An 18,175-nucleotide genomic window follows, 5' to 3' on the forward strand; every position below is an offset into this window, starting at 1 on the left:
GGAATTAAAATAGATTGGTGAGGCAGGATTTCCTTTTACAAAAGATGTGTTGACTCTTCCCCAACAAACCATGCTCATCTATGTGTCTGAGAATTCTGTTCTTTACTATAGTTTCAATCAGTTTACCTTGTACTGAAGTTAGACTTACCAGCCTGTAATTGCCAGGATCACCTCTGAAGCTTTTTTAAACATAGGCATTATGTTATCTACCTTCCAATCATCTGGTACAGAGGCTAATTTAAGCGGTAGGTTATGTACCACAGATAGTGGTTCTGCAACTTAAGTATCTTGATGAGGATAATTATTCTTCAGAGGAAATGGCAGTCTGTTATTGGAGGCAGGGCTGAGATTACAGTAAGGCCCAAGATCCCTGTAAGAAGGAACTGTGGGAGCCTCTGGGAAAACACAAGCAGCAATCTCTATTTTCCACAGAGCTCTCATAACAAAAAAATGTTCAGAATGCTTTTGATTACCTGATTGTGATGAACTTGTGATGGCACCACTGTGCGTTTCCAAGACTTGAAACACCCAGCGTCCCTTCACCACATATGGGAACTGCCTTCGACAAAGTATTGCAGGGTAGATGTGGGGAGAAGAGACCTGCTGTGTTGCAGATTCTATCAGCCTCTAAAACAGCCGTCATCATCTGCTTTTATCTCTCTTGGTGCTGTTTCTAATCTTGCAATATTCCTAATATATAAAAGATCATGCTATTTTGAAGTAAAGGTCTGCAGTAATTATAGTGTTTAACTTCTGATATAAGGCATTCTTTGTTGTGCATGTTGCAAACAAAAGAGACTAGCTGCTTTAATGTTCTTCTCTGAATACTAATTCCACTTGAACTGATACGGTAGAAAGGTGCTTGGCACTTTCCTTTTTTTAAAATCATCCATTAAAAGAATTTCATACATAAAGAGACAATGGTACTTGCTGATATGGTAATGAATTGCTTACCTAATACACTTCATAGAATCATAGCAATTAGACACTGAAAATACCTATTCAGTCATCTTGCCCACACTCAATAGTTTACACATCTTCCCTAAAAGGTATTCTTAGTTGTTTTCCTGGTCTAGTTTTTATATTTTCAAGTGAAAAAAATTGATGCTAGAATTATATTGAGGATTTCTCCTCCCAACAAATTCTACCACGTGGTATTAGAGGAAATGTTCTGATTTGCCAGATTAAACAAATACAGCTGTTTAGAATGTTTGTGACTGCAGTCAATAAGCACAGTTCATTGCAATATGGCTTCAAAAGCAAAGACTGCCTAGAGGAATGTAGTTGACCAGAATAAAAGTATTAAGAGAAATGAAATTGTCTTATTGCCTATAAAAGATAAACTGAGCTATTTAGGAAAAATTGATCCAATGGGGTACATGGAATATAAAAATTATATCAATGAAAAAGCAGTATGTACACATACTGTAATTCATAACCTACAATGGACTGTCACACCTCTGCAGCCTTACTTTATTTCTTTGTATTTTTCATCCTCACTTTTAATAGCTATGTTAAAAAAATTGTAATGTCAACAGTTCTGTTTAAGCATTAATTTCCCTCATATAATCACACCCTAAAGGAACACCTGGAGACTGGGCTTTTTTTTTTTTTGAGACAAGATGATACAAAATGCAGAAGCTTGGAAAAGAAACAGCCTGTGACACAGTATGTTAATTATTTCACCATTTGCTCCTCCCAGTCATAGCATTCCACCTCATCAAATCTAAGTTTCTTTGCCATAAGTATTTATAATCACAGCTGTATATTTTATTTCCTAGGTACAAATTCCTAGGTACAGTCACTCCTAGGCATTTTACATGTTGTGGTGCATTTGCTCTGGTAAGGCTATCTCTGCTAAATGCAAAGTCATTTGGGTTTTTCTGTGCTTAATTTTTACCTTCTTTAATTGAGGTTTGGTAGTCAATAGGGACAATAGAATAGATTGGGATCTTCTAATCAGCATGAGTCCCCACTTGGACAGTGATAAATATCATTACCTTTTTCTGGAATCGGTGAACATTTTCTCTGTGTAAGGATGGCAGGATCAGTCTCTAGCAAAATAGAATGTGTAGTGGCATTTATTTATTTGTGAACCATTTCTATGCTAGGTGAAGGGATCTAGATATAAAAAATGCAAGGGAAAGCTGAAGCATACTCAGTTTGTACTGTTTTGTAGCTTGAAGTAGGCAATTGGTTTTAGATCAATGGGTGTGGGTATAAAAAACAGATTAAACTAACACAGAATCATAGAATCATAGAATATCAGGGTTGGAAGGGACCTCGGGAAGTCATCTAGTCCAACCCCCTGCTCAAAGCAGGACCAATCCCCAACTAAATAATCCCAACCAGGATTTTGTAAAGCCTGACCTTAAAAACCTCAAAGGAAGGAGATTCCAACACCTCCCTGGGTAAGGCATTCCAGTGCTTCACCATCCTCCTAGTGAAAAAGTTTTTCCTAATATCCAACCTAAACCTCCCGCACTGCAACTTGAGACCATTAATACTTGTTCTGTCATCTGCTGCCACTGAGAACAGTCTAAATCCATCCTCTTTGGAACCCCCCTTCAGGTAGTTCAAAGCAGCTATCAAATCCCCCCTCATTCTTCTCTTCTACAGCTCCCTCAGCCTCTTCTCATAAGTCATGTGTTCCAGTCCCCTAATCATTTTTGTTGCCCTCCGCTGGATGTTTTCCAATTTTTCCACATCCTTCTTGTAGTGTGGGGCCCAAAACTGGACACAGTACTCCAGATGAGGCCTACCAATGTCGAATAGAGGGGAATGATCACATCCCTCGATCTGCTGGCAATGCCCCTACTTATACAGCCCAAAATGCCATTAGCCTTCTTCGCAACAAGGGCACACTGTTGACTCATATCGTGCTTCTGATCCACTGTAACCCCTAGGTCCTTTTCTGCAGAACTGCTGCCTAGCCATTCGGTCCCTAGTCTGTAGCAGTGCATGTGACTCTGCACTTGTCCTTGTTGAACCTCATCAGATTTCTTTTGGCTCAATCCTCTAATTTGTCTAGGTCCCTCTGTATCCTATCCCCACCCTCCAGCGTATCTACCTCTCCTCCCAGTTTAGTGTCATCTGAAAACTTGCTGAGGGTGCAATCCACGCCATCCTCCAGATCATTTATGAAGATATTGAACAGAACCATCCCCAGGACCAACCCATGGGGCACTCCACTTGATAACAGCTGCCAACTAGACATGGAGCCATTGATCATTTCCCGTTGAGCCTGACGATCTAGCCAGCTTTCTATCCACCTTGTAATCCATTCATCCAGCCCATACTTCTTTAACTTGCTGGCAAGAATACTGTGGGAGATAGTATCAAAAGCTTTGCTAAAGTCAAGGAATAACATGTCCACTGCTTTCCCCTCATCCACAGAGCCAGTTATCTTGTCATAGAAGGCAATTAGATTAGTCAGGCATGACTTGTCCTTGGTGAATCCATGCTGACTGTTCCTGATCACTTTCCTCCACTCTAAGTGCTTCAGAATTGATTCCTTGAGGACCTGCTCCATGATTTTTCCAGAAATTGAGATGAGGTTGACTGGCTTGTAGTTCTCCGGATCCTCCTTCTTCCCTTTTTTAAAGATGGGCACTACATTAGCCTTTTTCCAGTTGTCCGGGACCTTCCCCTCAACATAATTGAGGCCTAATACTAATATTGTGAACATCACTGCTGGGAACGTCCATTCCACTCTATTGAACGTTTTTGCTGCAGTCATTTTGGTGTGCATTTAGAGTGATAATTAATATGCATATTGTTAACCAGTGATCTGTTCCTCATAAATGCCTTGATTGTTAGTTTTTTTCCAGCTAATATTTTACAATCAAACTTCAGTCTTAAAATTGGGCTAAATCAAATTATGTTCTTTGGAAGAAATAAAAATGGTGGCCGAGTTAACCCTATTTAGTGGCTTCCCCTTCTTCAAGAAAACTACTACCAGCTTGTCAAGAAGAGAAAAATGAATTCTTCCACAAATTTGTTTTAGTTCTCATTTCAGGCTTGGGTACCTTTCCAGATGCAGAATTACTGTAGCTTCCATCATCTCTACTAGTTTACCCCATTTTCCATTGTTTTCTTTTTAAAGATAAAATTGGAAGTAGTTGATGTTAGAGAAAGTGATAGAGGAACAAAATTATTAAATTTAATTTATCCTAGTGATAGAAAAAAAGGACAAGATCTCCAGCGGCTGTAAGTTGGCATAGCTTCATTGACACCAATGGCAACCATTAACCTCTGATGAACATCTCGCCTGTAATGTCGTCCTCTTGTGTTTTTAAATTTGGAAGTGCAGTTCTACTCTGCAAAGATTGGTTATGAAAGTGTGGGGCTCTATTCAAGGTAAAAATGTTTTTTTCTTACTGAACGGATTTTCTTCCTGAGGGTATTCAATCATATTTGCACTTTTGAGAAAGAAATGTTTTACCCCTAATAATCCTGAAAAACCAATACAACTAAGAGGGAGTGGACTAGCCTGAAGTCTTTCTCCTTATATATCATCAACAAAATTGTTAACAAAGTTCCACTTAATTACACATATATAAACCTATAGAAGATAATTGTGCAAGAGTTCTGGTCTGAAAAACATTGAAGCTAAATGGCAAAATGGAATTGTGGGCCTGATCCTGGGATGAAAGCTGTCATCAGTCTCCCCTAAGAGTAAAAATTTCCTCTCCGAATATCCGTCTCTACTCAGAGTGGTTTAGCGACACTGGACCTCATTTTAGTGATGCCTTTTATCGCTTTTTAACAACTTCCATTGCATATATGTCTAATAAAGGGTATGAGGGCAGCTGTATTAGTTTAGTATATTGAGATAAGCTGGCTGCCTCTGTTAGTAATCATTGAATCATAGAAATCTAGGGCTGGAAGGGAGAATGAGAGGTCATCTAGCCCATCCCCCTTGCGTTGAGGCAGGACCAAGTAAATCAAGAGCATCCCTGATGGAATTTGTCCAACCTGCTCTTGAGAACCTCCATTGTCGGTTTATGTACATATATAATTGATTGTCTAGGTGGACCTCTCTGTCGCCAGCAAGTCATGTGTCTGCTTGGGCTCCTGTGCTTTTGGCAGGCCTACATGGACTCAGCATTGTGTTGGCTAGCTTGTTCTCTTTCTGGAACAGTTTTCCTTCTCCAACAGAGACTCTCCAAGCTCACAAATCATAAAACTAATCTTACTGGGTTTTGTTATTACTATTACACTAATTCCAGGGTTAACTTGTTAAAAATCTATATTAGGCTGCTATGTTATCATTTGTTTTTTTATCTTGTACATATCAGTGTGTCTGTGTGTATGAGAGAGAGAGAGGGCGCAACTTTTTTGAGGGGTACGGGAGGATATGCATATAGATATGCACTACAGTGTATGAGACAAAATAGTAAATGATAACATAACAGCAAAAAAGCCATTTTTTTTAAGTTGAGCCTGGATTTAGTTGTAAAACATTGATAATGTAACCATTCACAGACTTAAATGAGTGTGTGCCTGTATATACATTTATATGAGTGAGAGAGAGAGTGTGAGTGTGTGTGTGTGTATATATATATATAAAAATACACATACAACTCTATACCATGGTGTGTATGTATAAAAGATTCTGGATCACATCCATTGTTGGCATAAACCGTTACAATTCTATTGACTTTAACAGAGTTTCACTTATACCAGCAGTAAATTTGGCCTCTTACTTATTTTGTGGTGTTAAGTATTTGTCCATACTGTCCAGCTTATAGCTTCATGTCCACATTAGTCTTGTTTAACTTTGACTTAAATGTCTTTACACAATCTACAATTTAGAGCTGCTCTAGTGGTTTTGACTCTTTGAATCTATCTTTTGTGCATCATAAATGCAGAATGCTTGATTTTGATCATGTAACAAAGCTGGAGGCAGTATGTGCTTCACTGATCTAACAATGCCTCTCCAAATTTTAAAAGGGCTTGTTATAGTATTTATTTGCATCTGTCAATTATTATCTTTATGTTTTTCTGGGTGAAAGACTGCTAAATAACTTAATGGCTTTCTGAAGGTTTTTAAATGTTTACTATAATGCTAGAATGTCCACTAGAGGAAGTACTTCTGTCTTTAAACAGACAAAAATGAATGACAACTTATTACAGATTCAATGTGCTACACACACTCATTTCAGAAAATACACACTTTATTTACATGGCTTCTTCTTTGGGTGCAAAATAGATATTGCTCAGTTGGTGTTGTGTGTCCATAGTTTATTTGTAAGAGCAAACTGCTGAAGGAAAAAAAAAAGTTTAAAATAAGCTATTAGAAAGATTACCTGAACAAAGGTTATACATTAAACTAGAAAACAGAAGATTAAGAATAAATACCATTTAATTCTTATCTAAAAGAAACATTCTTAACCAGGTTCACTGAAAATATGAGGTTTCTTGTGATTTTTACTTTCTCAAATCTCTTCAGAGGAAAAGGTATCTCCCAAGAGTAACCTCTGCTGAATGGCACTTTGTGATTAGAAACTCACTATTGCTAGCACTGCACTCCTGAATAGAAATGCTGGGTATCTAGGTTGGTGTAGGTGGCAATAGCTATTACTGGGCAAAATGGACAGCAGTGACTTTATCCAGCAGGGACTGTCACCATGAGGATTGCTAAATGAAATTTGTGGAAAGGCTGCTTTCAGTTTGAAATGCCTGTGAAATATGTGAGCTCTGGGGAAATGTGCTTATGAGGAGGGCAGTGCTTAAGTCACCAATGTTAGGGAGAGAATAATGGATTTATTTAAATGTGCCTGGGAATAATGTCAATATGTACATTAGAATGTTAACTAATATCCTCTATATGCTTCCTTTAGGAGCATTCTAGAAAAGGTATCCCAACTCAAATTATTCTAACACTCCAGATAATTAAACCTGGTTTGTTTTGTTTTCCTGGAACTGCTCTTCAGAGCTGTACAAGCATATCCAAGGACGAGATTGTATCCTTGTAATGCCCAGATGATGTTTCCCCCAAAATCCCACAGACAGTGTTTTGCCACATTGTTTAGCACTAGAATGGTGTGTTGGCATTTAAACTGTTTTTATCAAAATGTCTGAAAATTGTTTAGATACATATTGTGAGCCGATCCTGTGCATCTGACATGAATAGTTCCAATGAAGTCAACAAGACAACATGAATAATTAAAAAAACAAAAACAAATTAAAAAGGCCGTTCTTTTGGGAGCCTAGCTTCTCCCAAAAAAAATTGACTTTTTTTTGTCAACAAAAACAACACATTAACTATCTTCCACCTATGTGGACATTGAAATATAATTTGTTAAGTCTTTTAGAAGGCTCATCTCCAGCACATCTAACTGGTATAGCCCTTTTACTTAGCTTAGACTCTGCCCTGGACAGGTGTTTCTGTAATATTGCTTTTGGATGCACCAGAGTTGCTTCATTCTTACTGTAAGGTAGATGTCTGTCTAATGAGTGCAGGACGCTGTTATGAGAAGACTCATTCCTTGTATTCTCACAGAAGAGGCTCAGTCGGAAGCAGTGAGCTGCGTTAGCAAACCAGGTATGATTGCTGACCCAGCCCCTTTCTACAGAAAGTCACATGTCAATATGTAGTGCAAATATGTCTCTTCTCCCTCCCCTTCCCCCCCCAAAAGTGACAGGAAACATTTCCCTGTGACCATGAGACCCAGCTATTATAATTCCCTCTAAGTAAGGCTGCCCTCCTCTGTCACTTTCAGCTAGAGCCGAACATTGTAGCTAGCATGCCTGTTCGCAAGAGTGAACAGCTGTGCTCATGTTATTCCCACCCTGTATTCTGTAAAATGAAGTGATTTTGAGCTTAGGGTGTTTAGGTTCCATAGCCCTTAAATCAGAAGCATTCTGCTGGGCTTCTGCACTCAATCACCACCTGTTAGTCAGCAGTTCTACCATCATGCCTCCTGCCTTATCGATTTGCTACTATGTGGTTCCTCTAGTCAAATGCTTCTCTGTTCCCTCCCCACCGTCCCTGTGAAGAGGCACACTGCACGGAAGAGTATGCTGCATTAGGGCCGCATACACTAGTGTCCCTGGAGTGTTCAGGTCTGACAAAATTCTTCCTTAGCATATAGCCTGGTTACTGGCCCTAGGCTTGTTCCTTTAATACTTGGTCTAAGTGACTCGCCTTGGTCCTTCACGAGGAAACAGAAGCTCTTTGTGCAAGGAGTGAAGTGATTTAATAAAGCTTTTTTTAAAAAAAAAAAAAGACCTGAATTTGTGAAGGGGAAAAAATTTGCCATGTCATATTTTCATAAATACAAGAAACATTTTAAATGTTTCTGTTTAGTGTGCATGCACAAATCTCTCAGGCAATTTTCTAAGGTGTTGGCTTATAGGGCTTCCTTGGAAACCAACTCAAGGGTCGCACACTTCACAGCTTCTACGGGCAGAGCACAGCACCTATCAGGAGATCCTTGCATTTCTCCATTTCATCCCTACCCTCCCCCCCCCAGGTCCCTGTTTGCCATTTTCCCATCGCCCTCTGATTCAGGGACTCTCTACAACTCACTCACACTCACACTCTCATGCTGGTGGCTGTGTGTCCCCTTCCCCACTCCTTCCCTCTCCAGGGGCTCTGTGTGCCCTCCTTCCCTCTCTACCATATGCCAGCATTCCCCATTTTCTGCCCTCCTGGCAGGGGCTCTGTGTTCCTCCCTCAACTCCTTCCTCCCCATATCAGGTTCCCTCCCAACAGGAGTTCTATGTGCCCTTCATTTCTGCCTCACCTATATCAGGGACTCTCATTCTCCCTTCACTATGGCAGGAGCTCCATGTGCACCCCCATTCCCTTCTGTACCAGAGTCCCCTAGCTGTCCCTTTGCCAGGGATTCTATGCTCCCCTCCCCCCCATACCAAGGTTTCTATGTGTACCCCGTTCCCTCTTCCCTCCCTCCCAGGGGCTCTGCCCTCTATTCTACCTTTTGTCCCACAGCCTGGAGGCTATGTGTATCCCCAATCTCCCCCATCCCTCTATCAGTGTCCCCCGATCACCTTCCTGCCAGGGATCCTGTGTGCTCCATTCCCACATGCTAGGGGCTGCGTGCACTCCCCATTTTCTTCCACCCTTACTGTTCTCTGTCTGGAAGATGTCATTCAGAGTATTAACAGGTTACACTCTATTGAGAAGATGGGCAGAGATTAGCTTTGGGTATTGTTATGCTGAAAGGAGTTAATGGTTGCCTTCAGCCAGTTCTTTGATCTACAGACAATGGCAGAGACACTTCCAACTGTGGATCTGCTAACCAGAGGAAAGGGCAATCTGTGCCCCTCATTTCCCTCCCCCCCCACATTTATAGGGTTCTTCCCATTGATGCCTAGAATGTTCCCTGATATTTTGGAATTGATCAGATACAGCATTCAAAAGTTACCATGGTACAGACAGACAGACACAGAGAGAAATTTCAGCAACTTGAGCATTAGGCCTTTGAAAATTCAGCCAGTTATTCTAAGATCATACAAACTATTTTACAGATTTGTTGTTGGTATATTTAGCTGTCAGTTTATCATAGGAATTTAAGAACCTGACTGTGCCTTTAAGACACAGGCCAGGACTAAGTGATGCAGAGCAACCTCTCTCCTGAGGAAGTTCCAGAGGAGACTCTCTCAGGAGACACAGTCCCTGCCAAAGCTATGTAGCATACAAAAGGAGCGTGCAAGCTGTGCTATCACTCTCTGGGGGAGGGGCTTTTTGTTCTGTGTTTGTACAGCACCTAGCACAATGGGATCCTGATCCATGATTCGCAAAAAGAAAAGGAGTACTTGTGGCACCTTAGAGACTAACAAATTTATTAGAGCATAAGCTTTCGTGAGCTACAGCTCACTTCATCGGAATGCATCCGATGAAGTGAGCTGTAGCTCACGAAAGCTTATGCTCTAATAAATTTGTTAGTCTCTAAGGTGCCACAAGTACTCCTTTTCTTTTTGCGAATACAGACTAACACGGCTGCTACTCTGAAACCTGTGATCCATGATTGGAGCTCACTGGTACTCCAGTAATACTATTACTACAATTAATAATTCTTTTGGATGCAGACTACAGGCCTTGAGTTTTACTTTTCCCCACGGGATGTTCCATCCCAGCTCTGGCACAAGGCCTGCCCCACTCTACCCCCAACCCCCACCAAGACTCTACCCTCGCTTCACCTCTTCCCATCCCCCCTCCTCCTCTCTCAAGGTCCTGCTCTGGCTCTCAAGATCCCACCTCTTCTCACCCACCACCGCTCCACTCCACCCCCTCCCTGAGACCGCTGCTCGCTGCTCTCCGCCCTCCCTCAAGCCCCAACCTGAGCTGCCAAACTGCTGTGGCTGGGTGGGTGCTGAACACCTACATTTTGTTTTTTTTCCCCCATGAGTGCTCCAGCCACAGAGTCAGCGCCCATGATGCAGACTGCTCCTCAACCAATCCCTGCCTTTCCCTGGGCAGAGGGGCTGTGATTATCCCTGGCCCTTGCATGGGGTGTATCGAGGCTGGGGTTAACGAAGACTTTGGGAGTTACCCTCCCACCCCAGAATAACTTTCATGAGGGCTAGGCACGCCCTTACCATGTTTTAAGAGGTTTTACAAAACACATGGCAGTAGGAGAGGTTATTACATAAAGTTTCAGTTCCAACAGTGATTGGATTTGTTTAGATTGAAGCACTTCAGCTCAATTTTTCTCCCTTTTTTCCCCCCACTTGCTACTGGAAAAGTGGGAGAGAATTGGCAAGGGGAGGAGAAGGAAAACCAACACATGTTTTTCTTTCCCAATTTTGTTAGAAAAACAGAAAATTTTAAACCAATCCGAAGACGCCCTTTTCAACACAAAACACGTTTGTTGGAAAAATTTGACCAGCTCTAATAGCCACCCTTTACATAGCCAGCTGTAAGTGGGTATAGGATGGGATCTTCCTTGAATGGCTGTGTAAGGGCTAATCACTAACAAGACCGTTATTTTTGTTGAAAGAGTTCCTTTTAATAAATAGAAAGCCCATAGTAACAGAAGCAACGTCAGCTCCCACCTAAACCACTTAAAGATGAAAAAAAAAGAGATCATTTCATGATATGTTTTAATTTACCTTTTTGTTTGCAATGTTGTTGTAGCTGTGTTGGTCCAAGAATATTAGAGAAATCAGGTGGGTGAGGTAATATCTTTTATTGGACCAACTTCTGCTGGTGAAAGAGACAAGCTTTTGAGCTACACAGACCGTTTCTTTGGGACTGCATAGCTTGAAAGCTTGTTGCTTTCACCCAACAGAAACTGGTCCAACAGAAGATATTACCTTCTTGACTCATCTCTTTTTAATTACCATTTTGTAAGAAATACATTTTGACCATTAGGTTTCAAATTGTAACCCCCTCATTATATTTACCTTTCTCATTAAATCTTGCTGGTAAAATGGTATTTAGCTCAAAAAAATCTGCAAGAAAACTAACATTATAAGCCCCCATTTAAACTAGGAAAATGATCCATTGCCAATAATGACTGTCACCAACATGTTTTCTCCGACCATGCCAGCTCTCCTCTTCAGCAGATATTGGAAATGCCTAGTTAATAATAGAGATTGGATAAAAATTCCTTCAGCATGATCCTTGGTAGTTATCATACTTTCCCTGTTGAAAACGGTTTTCTTTTGTTTCCTCACTCCCCCATCCACATTAAAACTAAACCATTTTCAATGGCCAGGAGAACTTATTTCAGCTAGCCATTGTCAGCAGTGGGTTATTGTCCTAGCATGGAATGGGGCCTTAATGTTATATGCCTTTCAAACTTTTGCTGCAGAGCGCTGGGACTGGGTGAGATCAGAGAATGGGAATGATTTGCTATAGGGAACTATTCACATTAGAGAAAGGTGGACTACATGATCTCACAAGTCTTTTTTTCATTTTCTGATTTGTCTTTGATAATATAAACAAACTAATGGAGAAGGAACAAAAAGAATGTTGAGGGCACAGCACATCCCTCGGCCCACACCGCTTCCCGCGGCCCCCATTGGCCTGGAGCAGTGAACCGCGGCCAGTGGGAGCCGTGATTGGCTGAACCTGCAGACGCGGCAGGTAAACAAACCGGCCTGGCCCGCCAGGGGCTTTCCCTGAACAAGCAGCGGACCGGCTTTGAGAACCACTGGGCTAAGACAAGCAAATAAGGAAAATGAATTTAATTTAAAGCCTAAGTGAGACACATATATGTTACTAAACACAGTGGGCCAGATTCTGATTGCAGTAACAGTGATGTAAATCCAGGGTAACTCCATACTTTCACAAAAAGAAAAGGAGGACTTGTGGCACCTTAGAGACTAACAAATTTATTTGAGCATAAGCTTATACTACTTTTCTTTTTGTGGATACAGACTTACACGGCTGCTACTCTGAAACCTCCATACTTTCAGTGGAGTAATTTTATGTTTCCACAGGTGGAACCAAGATCAAAATTTGGCCCACTGAATGCTAGTTTTTATAGCAAATGCCTAGGGGTGAAATAAATCAACTATCTGTGGTATACCAATAGTTCTTATGGCTTTGTAAAGAGTTTCCTGTGTTTAGACTGAGTTCTGTTTCCCCCAGAGTCCAACATTTGTTAAATTTAACATTTTGCCACGGCATTGGAAGTATCTGAACTAATCTGAACAATCAATTTTGAAATGTTTGCAACACATTATTTAAGAGCTTGTCTACATTGGAAAATTGACTGGAATAGTTATTGTGGAGTAATTTTTATGGTAATGAACAGTGATTTTTTCCAGAATAATTACTCTGTTTTAGAACCATACTAATTATTCCAGAATAAAATGACTTTATTTCACAATAGAGTGTCCACAAAAGGAGCTATTCCAGAATAACTATTGCAGAATAATTTATTATGCAATAGCTATTCTGGTCAATTTCCCAATGTACACAAGCCCATAGGTAAATGGTTCCCTTAACTATTCAATACAGACTCATCCAAAAGCCTGATAAAATCAACAGAAAGACTTTACTGACTTCAGCGGTTATGGATAAGTCCCATAGTTCAACTATAAAGATTGCTGTGACTAAGGTATCATATTTAATGTAACTGAAATGTGCAAAGTAATTTGGCTCTTTTATCCTATTTTTGACTCTCTAAAGAAATGTGTTAAAATGTAAAACAAAAATGCTTTGGGAAAAAGTGGGGGTTGCTCATTTTGAAAACATAACACAGATCAGCCTGACCTTTATTCAAAGACAGAGAATATTCATCTCACTTTGGAAACTAAAACTCTTCATTAATGGTTTAAAAGGCATATATTTTCATGGCTGTACATCCTATTCTGAAAGCAAGAAGTTTAATAAAAATTAAATCTCAGAACTTGAATATTTTATTATTGAATACAAAAATACTATCTATGTAAAAAGAATAAATTAGTTTATTTACAGTACTTTACACTATTCTGCTCTAGGACTTCCTTAGTAATGGATTTATTTGTATACATGCCTTTATAACTTTGCACAAAGCATCTCCAGCAGCATGTCATCCATGTTCACTGTTCCAAAGATTGGCCTAAAGAATAGTTCGGCAATTACGTTAGCATTAATGGATCTTAGCAAGGAAAGAACAACATTAAGCTTGGCAAATCTGGCCTGGTCCCCTCGATGAATCAGTCTGACGTGTTCATTTAGAGCTTGCTGCGCTTCCCTCTGCAGTCCCTGGATATATTGTACACACTGCAGCCCTGGCAGATCTGAAAGAAAAACAGGAAACTAAATGTCCGTTTACAAAGTTTTTATCTATAAAACAACTCATGGAAGTTGGCCATCCTGCAGCATGCCAGCTAACTGGTAACTCATAAACATCAATATGAAGTTCTTAGATGAGGAACAAGCCAAATGTAATTACCTTTCTGCATTAAAATGCTTCAGCTAGAGATATTGTATCCAACTTGCATGTAGATATGCACAGATTTTAACAGTGCAATCCAAAATCTCATCACGTTGCTGTTCTGGACATGCAGTGCTGCTCTTAGTTATGCAACTAAATTTAGATTGCAATGATTTTCCAATATTCATATTTTTTAAAAGTATATAATTTGTAGGTGATAAAATATGGACACCGGTATGGATTATTACCTTGATCTTCAAGGTGCCAAATATACCATGTAAATAGTAAAGATAACAATAAAAAGAACAAGTTTGCTAATAACTTGTTGACCACTAGCAAATGCTCTACTCATATGAATGTGTCCTGCTACATTGGAACAAGCTCCACATTGCAGATGATAAGCAAGTTAACTCCAAGATGTGATAGGATGTTTGCTTTCTAACTAAACAAAATAGGGGAGTTGGAGTTGTTTTCAAGTTCAGTACTTTTCCTTCTTGGTCTAAGTTTGACAATATTAATTAAAACATTCCTGTAGTATATCTGAGCACAACAAGCTGTTATATTTCAGGTAGGTTTTTAAAAATAAAAATCAACTGTTAACATATCTGACTTTATTGTGAGACTATATAAAAATATTGCTTTTTAAACAAACTCTGCATACATATATACAAGCTTTCCTCATTTAATCTAACCAGATTCTGTTTCTAAATCTTGAGATGATAATTTTTTATTCTTTGAAAACCTTGTCTAGCACACTTTGATCCATTAATTTTTCTTAACTGCAGTTATGAATTACCACCTGATTATTTTAAGAAACCAAACCATAATGCTTACCGTATGGCTTGTGGTGCAGCTGTTGAATTTGCAAAGTTGCAAGTTCAGAAATAAAAATACAGTGACTATTATTATCACTAACCAACCTCCATGATTAATTTTTTGTAACAAAGAAAGTGGGCAGAAGGTGTAATCCTCAGAAGCAATTATTTAACACAAAATAAAAAGGAGTAATTGTGGCACCTTAGAGACTAACAAATTTATTTGAGCATAAGCTTTCGTGAGCTACAGCTCACTTCATCGGATGCATTCAGTGGAAAATACAGTGGGGAGATTTATATACATAGAGAACATGAAACAATGGGTGTTACCATACACACTGTAACCAGAGTGATCACTTAAGGTGAGCTATTACCAGCAGGAGAGCGGGGGAGAGGGGGCACTCTAGCTAGTTGCTTAGTCTTCATGTATGAATTGTAACTGGAAAGATACCTATCAAACACCTGGCCGAACAGGAAAGAGGAGACATTTTTCTCATAGGATGAAAGAGAAATAAATATATACTGCCCACCCCCCGAGACAGGTCATTTAGTACCAGTGGCTTTTAGACTCTAAACTGGACAAAGCACTCTCCACCTGAAAAAGATCCCACAGCACCACCTCCTATTCTTCCCTTCTCTTCCCAAGCACCGCAAAGGGCTTGTCTACACTTCAAATGCTAAAGCAGCAGGTAGACACTACCTATGCTGACAGCAGGAGTTCCCCTGTTGCTGTAGTTAATCCACCTCCCTGGGATGCCCCAGCTAGGTCCACAGAAGAATCACAGGGACTTAGGTTGGTTTAACTATGCTGCTCAGAGGTGTGGATTTTTCACACCCTGGAGTGATGTAGTTAAACCAACCTAATTTTCCTAAAAAGAAAAGGAGGACTTGTGGCACCTTAGAGACTAACAAATTTATTTGAGCATAAGCTTTTGTGAGCTCACTTCATTGGATGTAGCTAACGAAAGCTTATGCTCAAATAAATTTGTTAGTCTCTAAGGTGCCACAAGTCCTCCTTTTCTTTTTGCGAATACAGACTAACACGGCTGCTACTCTCAAACCTAATTTTCCTAGTGTGTAGCCCAGGCCAAAGTTTTCCAATTGTTGGGAGGTTGCACCTGTAAGGGAAAATGATAGTCTGCCCCTCTTCTAGGGTTGCCACCTCTCAGATGGGGAGGGGGGGGAGGGGGAACAAAGAAACAGGACCCCAGGCTGATCTGAATCCATGAAATGGGACAGCTGGCAGTGCCTTCTGAGCATCCTTATAGATCTCTCTGGCAGCTTCCTCCTGGGAAAACCTGGCAAGGTGGCGACCCTACCCTCCTCCCTTTCCTTCCCCTGAGTGCATGTAACGCAAAGCTCCCTTCAACAGAAAAGAAAAGAAAAGAAAAGAAAAGCTCCAGCTTTCAAGCGTTTCCCCCTTGACTAAAATGCTGTCAGCTCCTTCTGCCAACCTCCCTCCAGCCCCGCTCTCTTCTCCAGCCCACTTGGCTAGGGATCAATGCCCAGGCGGTGCAGCTGAGAGGGGAACCCCGGCCCCAAGGCGCCGGCGGCGGCAGCCCCGGTCACTCACCCGGGTTGAAGAGCACGGTCCCCTTGAGGTAGGCGTACTCCTTGGTGCTGATGTCCAGGCTCCAGCACTTGGCCAGGAAGCCTTTGATGGCCTGGATCTCGCCGGCCGAGGGCAGCTGCGGGCTGCTGCCCGGGGGGGGCGGCGGCGGCGGCGGCGGCGGCTGCTCCTGCCGCCGGCCGGTTAAGAGCCGCTGCAGCATGCTGGGCTCCGCCGTCTCCACCGTCTCGAAGTGCACCCGCTCCTGGGCCAGGCCCAGCACCAGCAGGGGAGCCCAGCCGCTGCGCACCAGCACCAGCTGCTCGGCCAGCGGCAGCTCCTGGAAGCAGGGCACGCTCTTGACGAAGCGCAGCGTCTTCACCAGCACGGCCGAGGCCGCCTTGCCCGCCACCTGCGGGCTGCGCAGGGCCACGCGCCGCCGCGAGCCGCACGAGCAGCCCGGCCCCGCAGGCTCCCGCGGCGGCGGCGGCGGCGGCGGCGCTGCCTCCTTCCGCCCCTCGCTCTTCAGGATGTGGTAGAGGATGCTGCTCTGCCTCCGGCGCTCCGTGCAGCAGCGGCAGCCGGCCACGCACGCCATGGCGCCGCGGGGGACGGGGGGGGAGAGTCCCCTCCTGCCCGCTGGGCTGAGCCAGGCCGGGAGCTCCCGCCGCTCGTCCCTTAACTTATTTATACCGTGGGCGTCCGCGTGCAGCCGCGCCGCGGCTCAGCCGTGCCAGGGGGCAGACGCTCATTACTGGCAGAGAGGGGGGGGGGGGGAAATCCTCCCCCTCCTGCTGCTGCTGCTCTCGCTCGCCTCCTCTGCTGCAACTGCGGTGGCTAGAGGGAGCCGGAGAGCTGCTGGCGCCAGGTCGCCCCCGGCTTGAGAGCTATAGTCATAGAAGATCAGGGCTGGAAGGGACCTCAGGAGGTCATCTCGCCCAACCCCCTGCTCAAAGCTGCACCAATCCCCAACTAAATCATCCCAGCCGGGGCTTGGTCAAGCCGGGCCTTAAAAACCTCTGAGGAAGGAGATTCCACCCCCTCCCTAGGTAACCCAGTCCAGTGCTTCCCCACCCTCCTAGTGAAAGAGTGTTTCCTCATATCCGACCTAAACCTCCCCCACTGCAACTTGAGACCCTTGCTTCTTGTTCTGTCAGCTGCTACCACTGAGAACAGCCGAGCTCCATCCTCTTTGGAACCCCCCTTCGGGTAGCTGAAGGCTGCTATCAAATCCCCCCCTCACTCTTCTCTTCTGCAGACTAAATAACTCCAGTTCCCTCAGCCTCTCCCGTAAGTCATGTGCCCCAGACTCCTAATAATTTTCGTTGCCCTCCGCTGGACTCTCTCCAGTCTGTCCACATCCCTTCGGTAGTGAGGGGACCAAAACTGGACGCAATACTCCAGGTGTGGCCTCACCAATGCCGAATAGAGGGGAATAATCACTTCCCTCGATCTGATGACAATGCTCCTACGAATGCAGCCCAATTTGCCATTAGCCCTAACAAGGCCACACTGCTGACTCATATCCAGCTTCACATCCACTGTAATCCCCAGGTCCTTTTCTGTAGAACTGCTGCTTAGCCAGACGGTCCCCAGCCTGTAGCAGTGCACGGGATTCTTCCTTCCTACGTGCAGGACTCTGCACTTGTCCTTGTTGAACCTCATCAGATTTCTTTTGGCCCAATCCTCCAATTTGTCTAGGTGACTCTGGACCCTATCCCTACCCTCCAGTGTATTCTCTGGCATTATTCGTGGCTCACCCTCTGCCTTGCTTTCAGGTGTCTGTGTGGAGGGAGAGATGCAACATTTTACACCTGCTCCTCCCCTTCCCCTTTCCAGAGGCACTCTCTGAAGTGGGGCGAGGGGTTGAGCTGCCACGCACCTCTACCTGGAGCACAGGACGGTGCCACCTGCCTCTGCCCACTGGTGCTGCTCTGCACAGCAGGGGCCCCGCAGAGTGCTGGTTACAT

At 42.9% G+C, this 18,175-nt stretch overlaps 1 protein-coding gene across 1 annotated transcript; it reads right to left on the reverse strand.

Moving 5' to 3' along the window:
- Window positions 1-6,161: 6,161 nt before the first annotated feature.
- On the reverse strand, window positions 6,162-17,045 carry NR0B1 (nuclear receptor subfamily 0 group B member 1). Its single transcript, XM_038373047.2, has 3 exons — window positions 16,230-17,045; window positions 13,458-13,704; window positions 6,162-6,266 (listed from the first exon to the last, which is right to left on the reverse strand). Exons 1-2 carry the CDS (start codon window positions 16,801-16,803, stop codon window positions 13,460-13,462), a joined length of 819 nt encoding a protein of 272 aa, XP_038228975.1. The 5' UTR covers window positions 16,804-17,045; the 3' UTR covers window positions 6,162-6,266; window positions 13,458-13,459.
- Between the last annotated feature and the right edge of the window lie 1,130 nt (window positions 17,046-18,175).

Source organism: Dermochelys coriacea, chromosome 1, assembly GCF_009764565.3.
Source record: "Dermochelys coriacea isolate rDerCor1 chromosome 1, rDerCor1.pri.v4, whole genome shotgun sequence".
In the NCBI taxonomy this organism is placed as follows: domain Eukaryota; kingdom Metazoa; phylum Chordata; order Testudines; family Dermochelyidae; genus Dermochelys; species Dermochelys coriacea.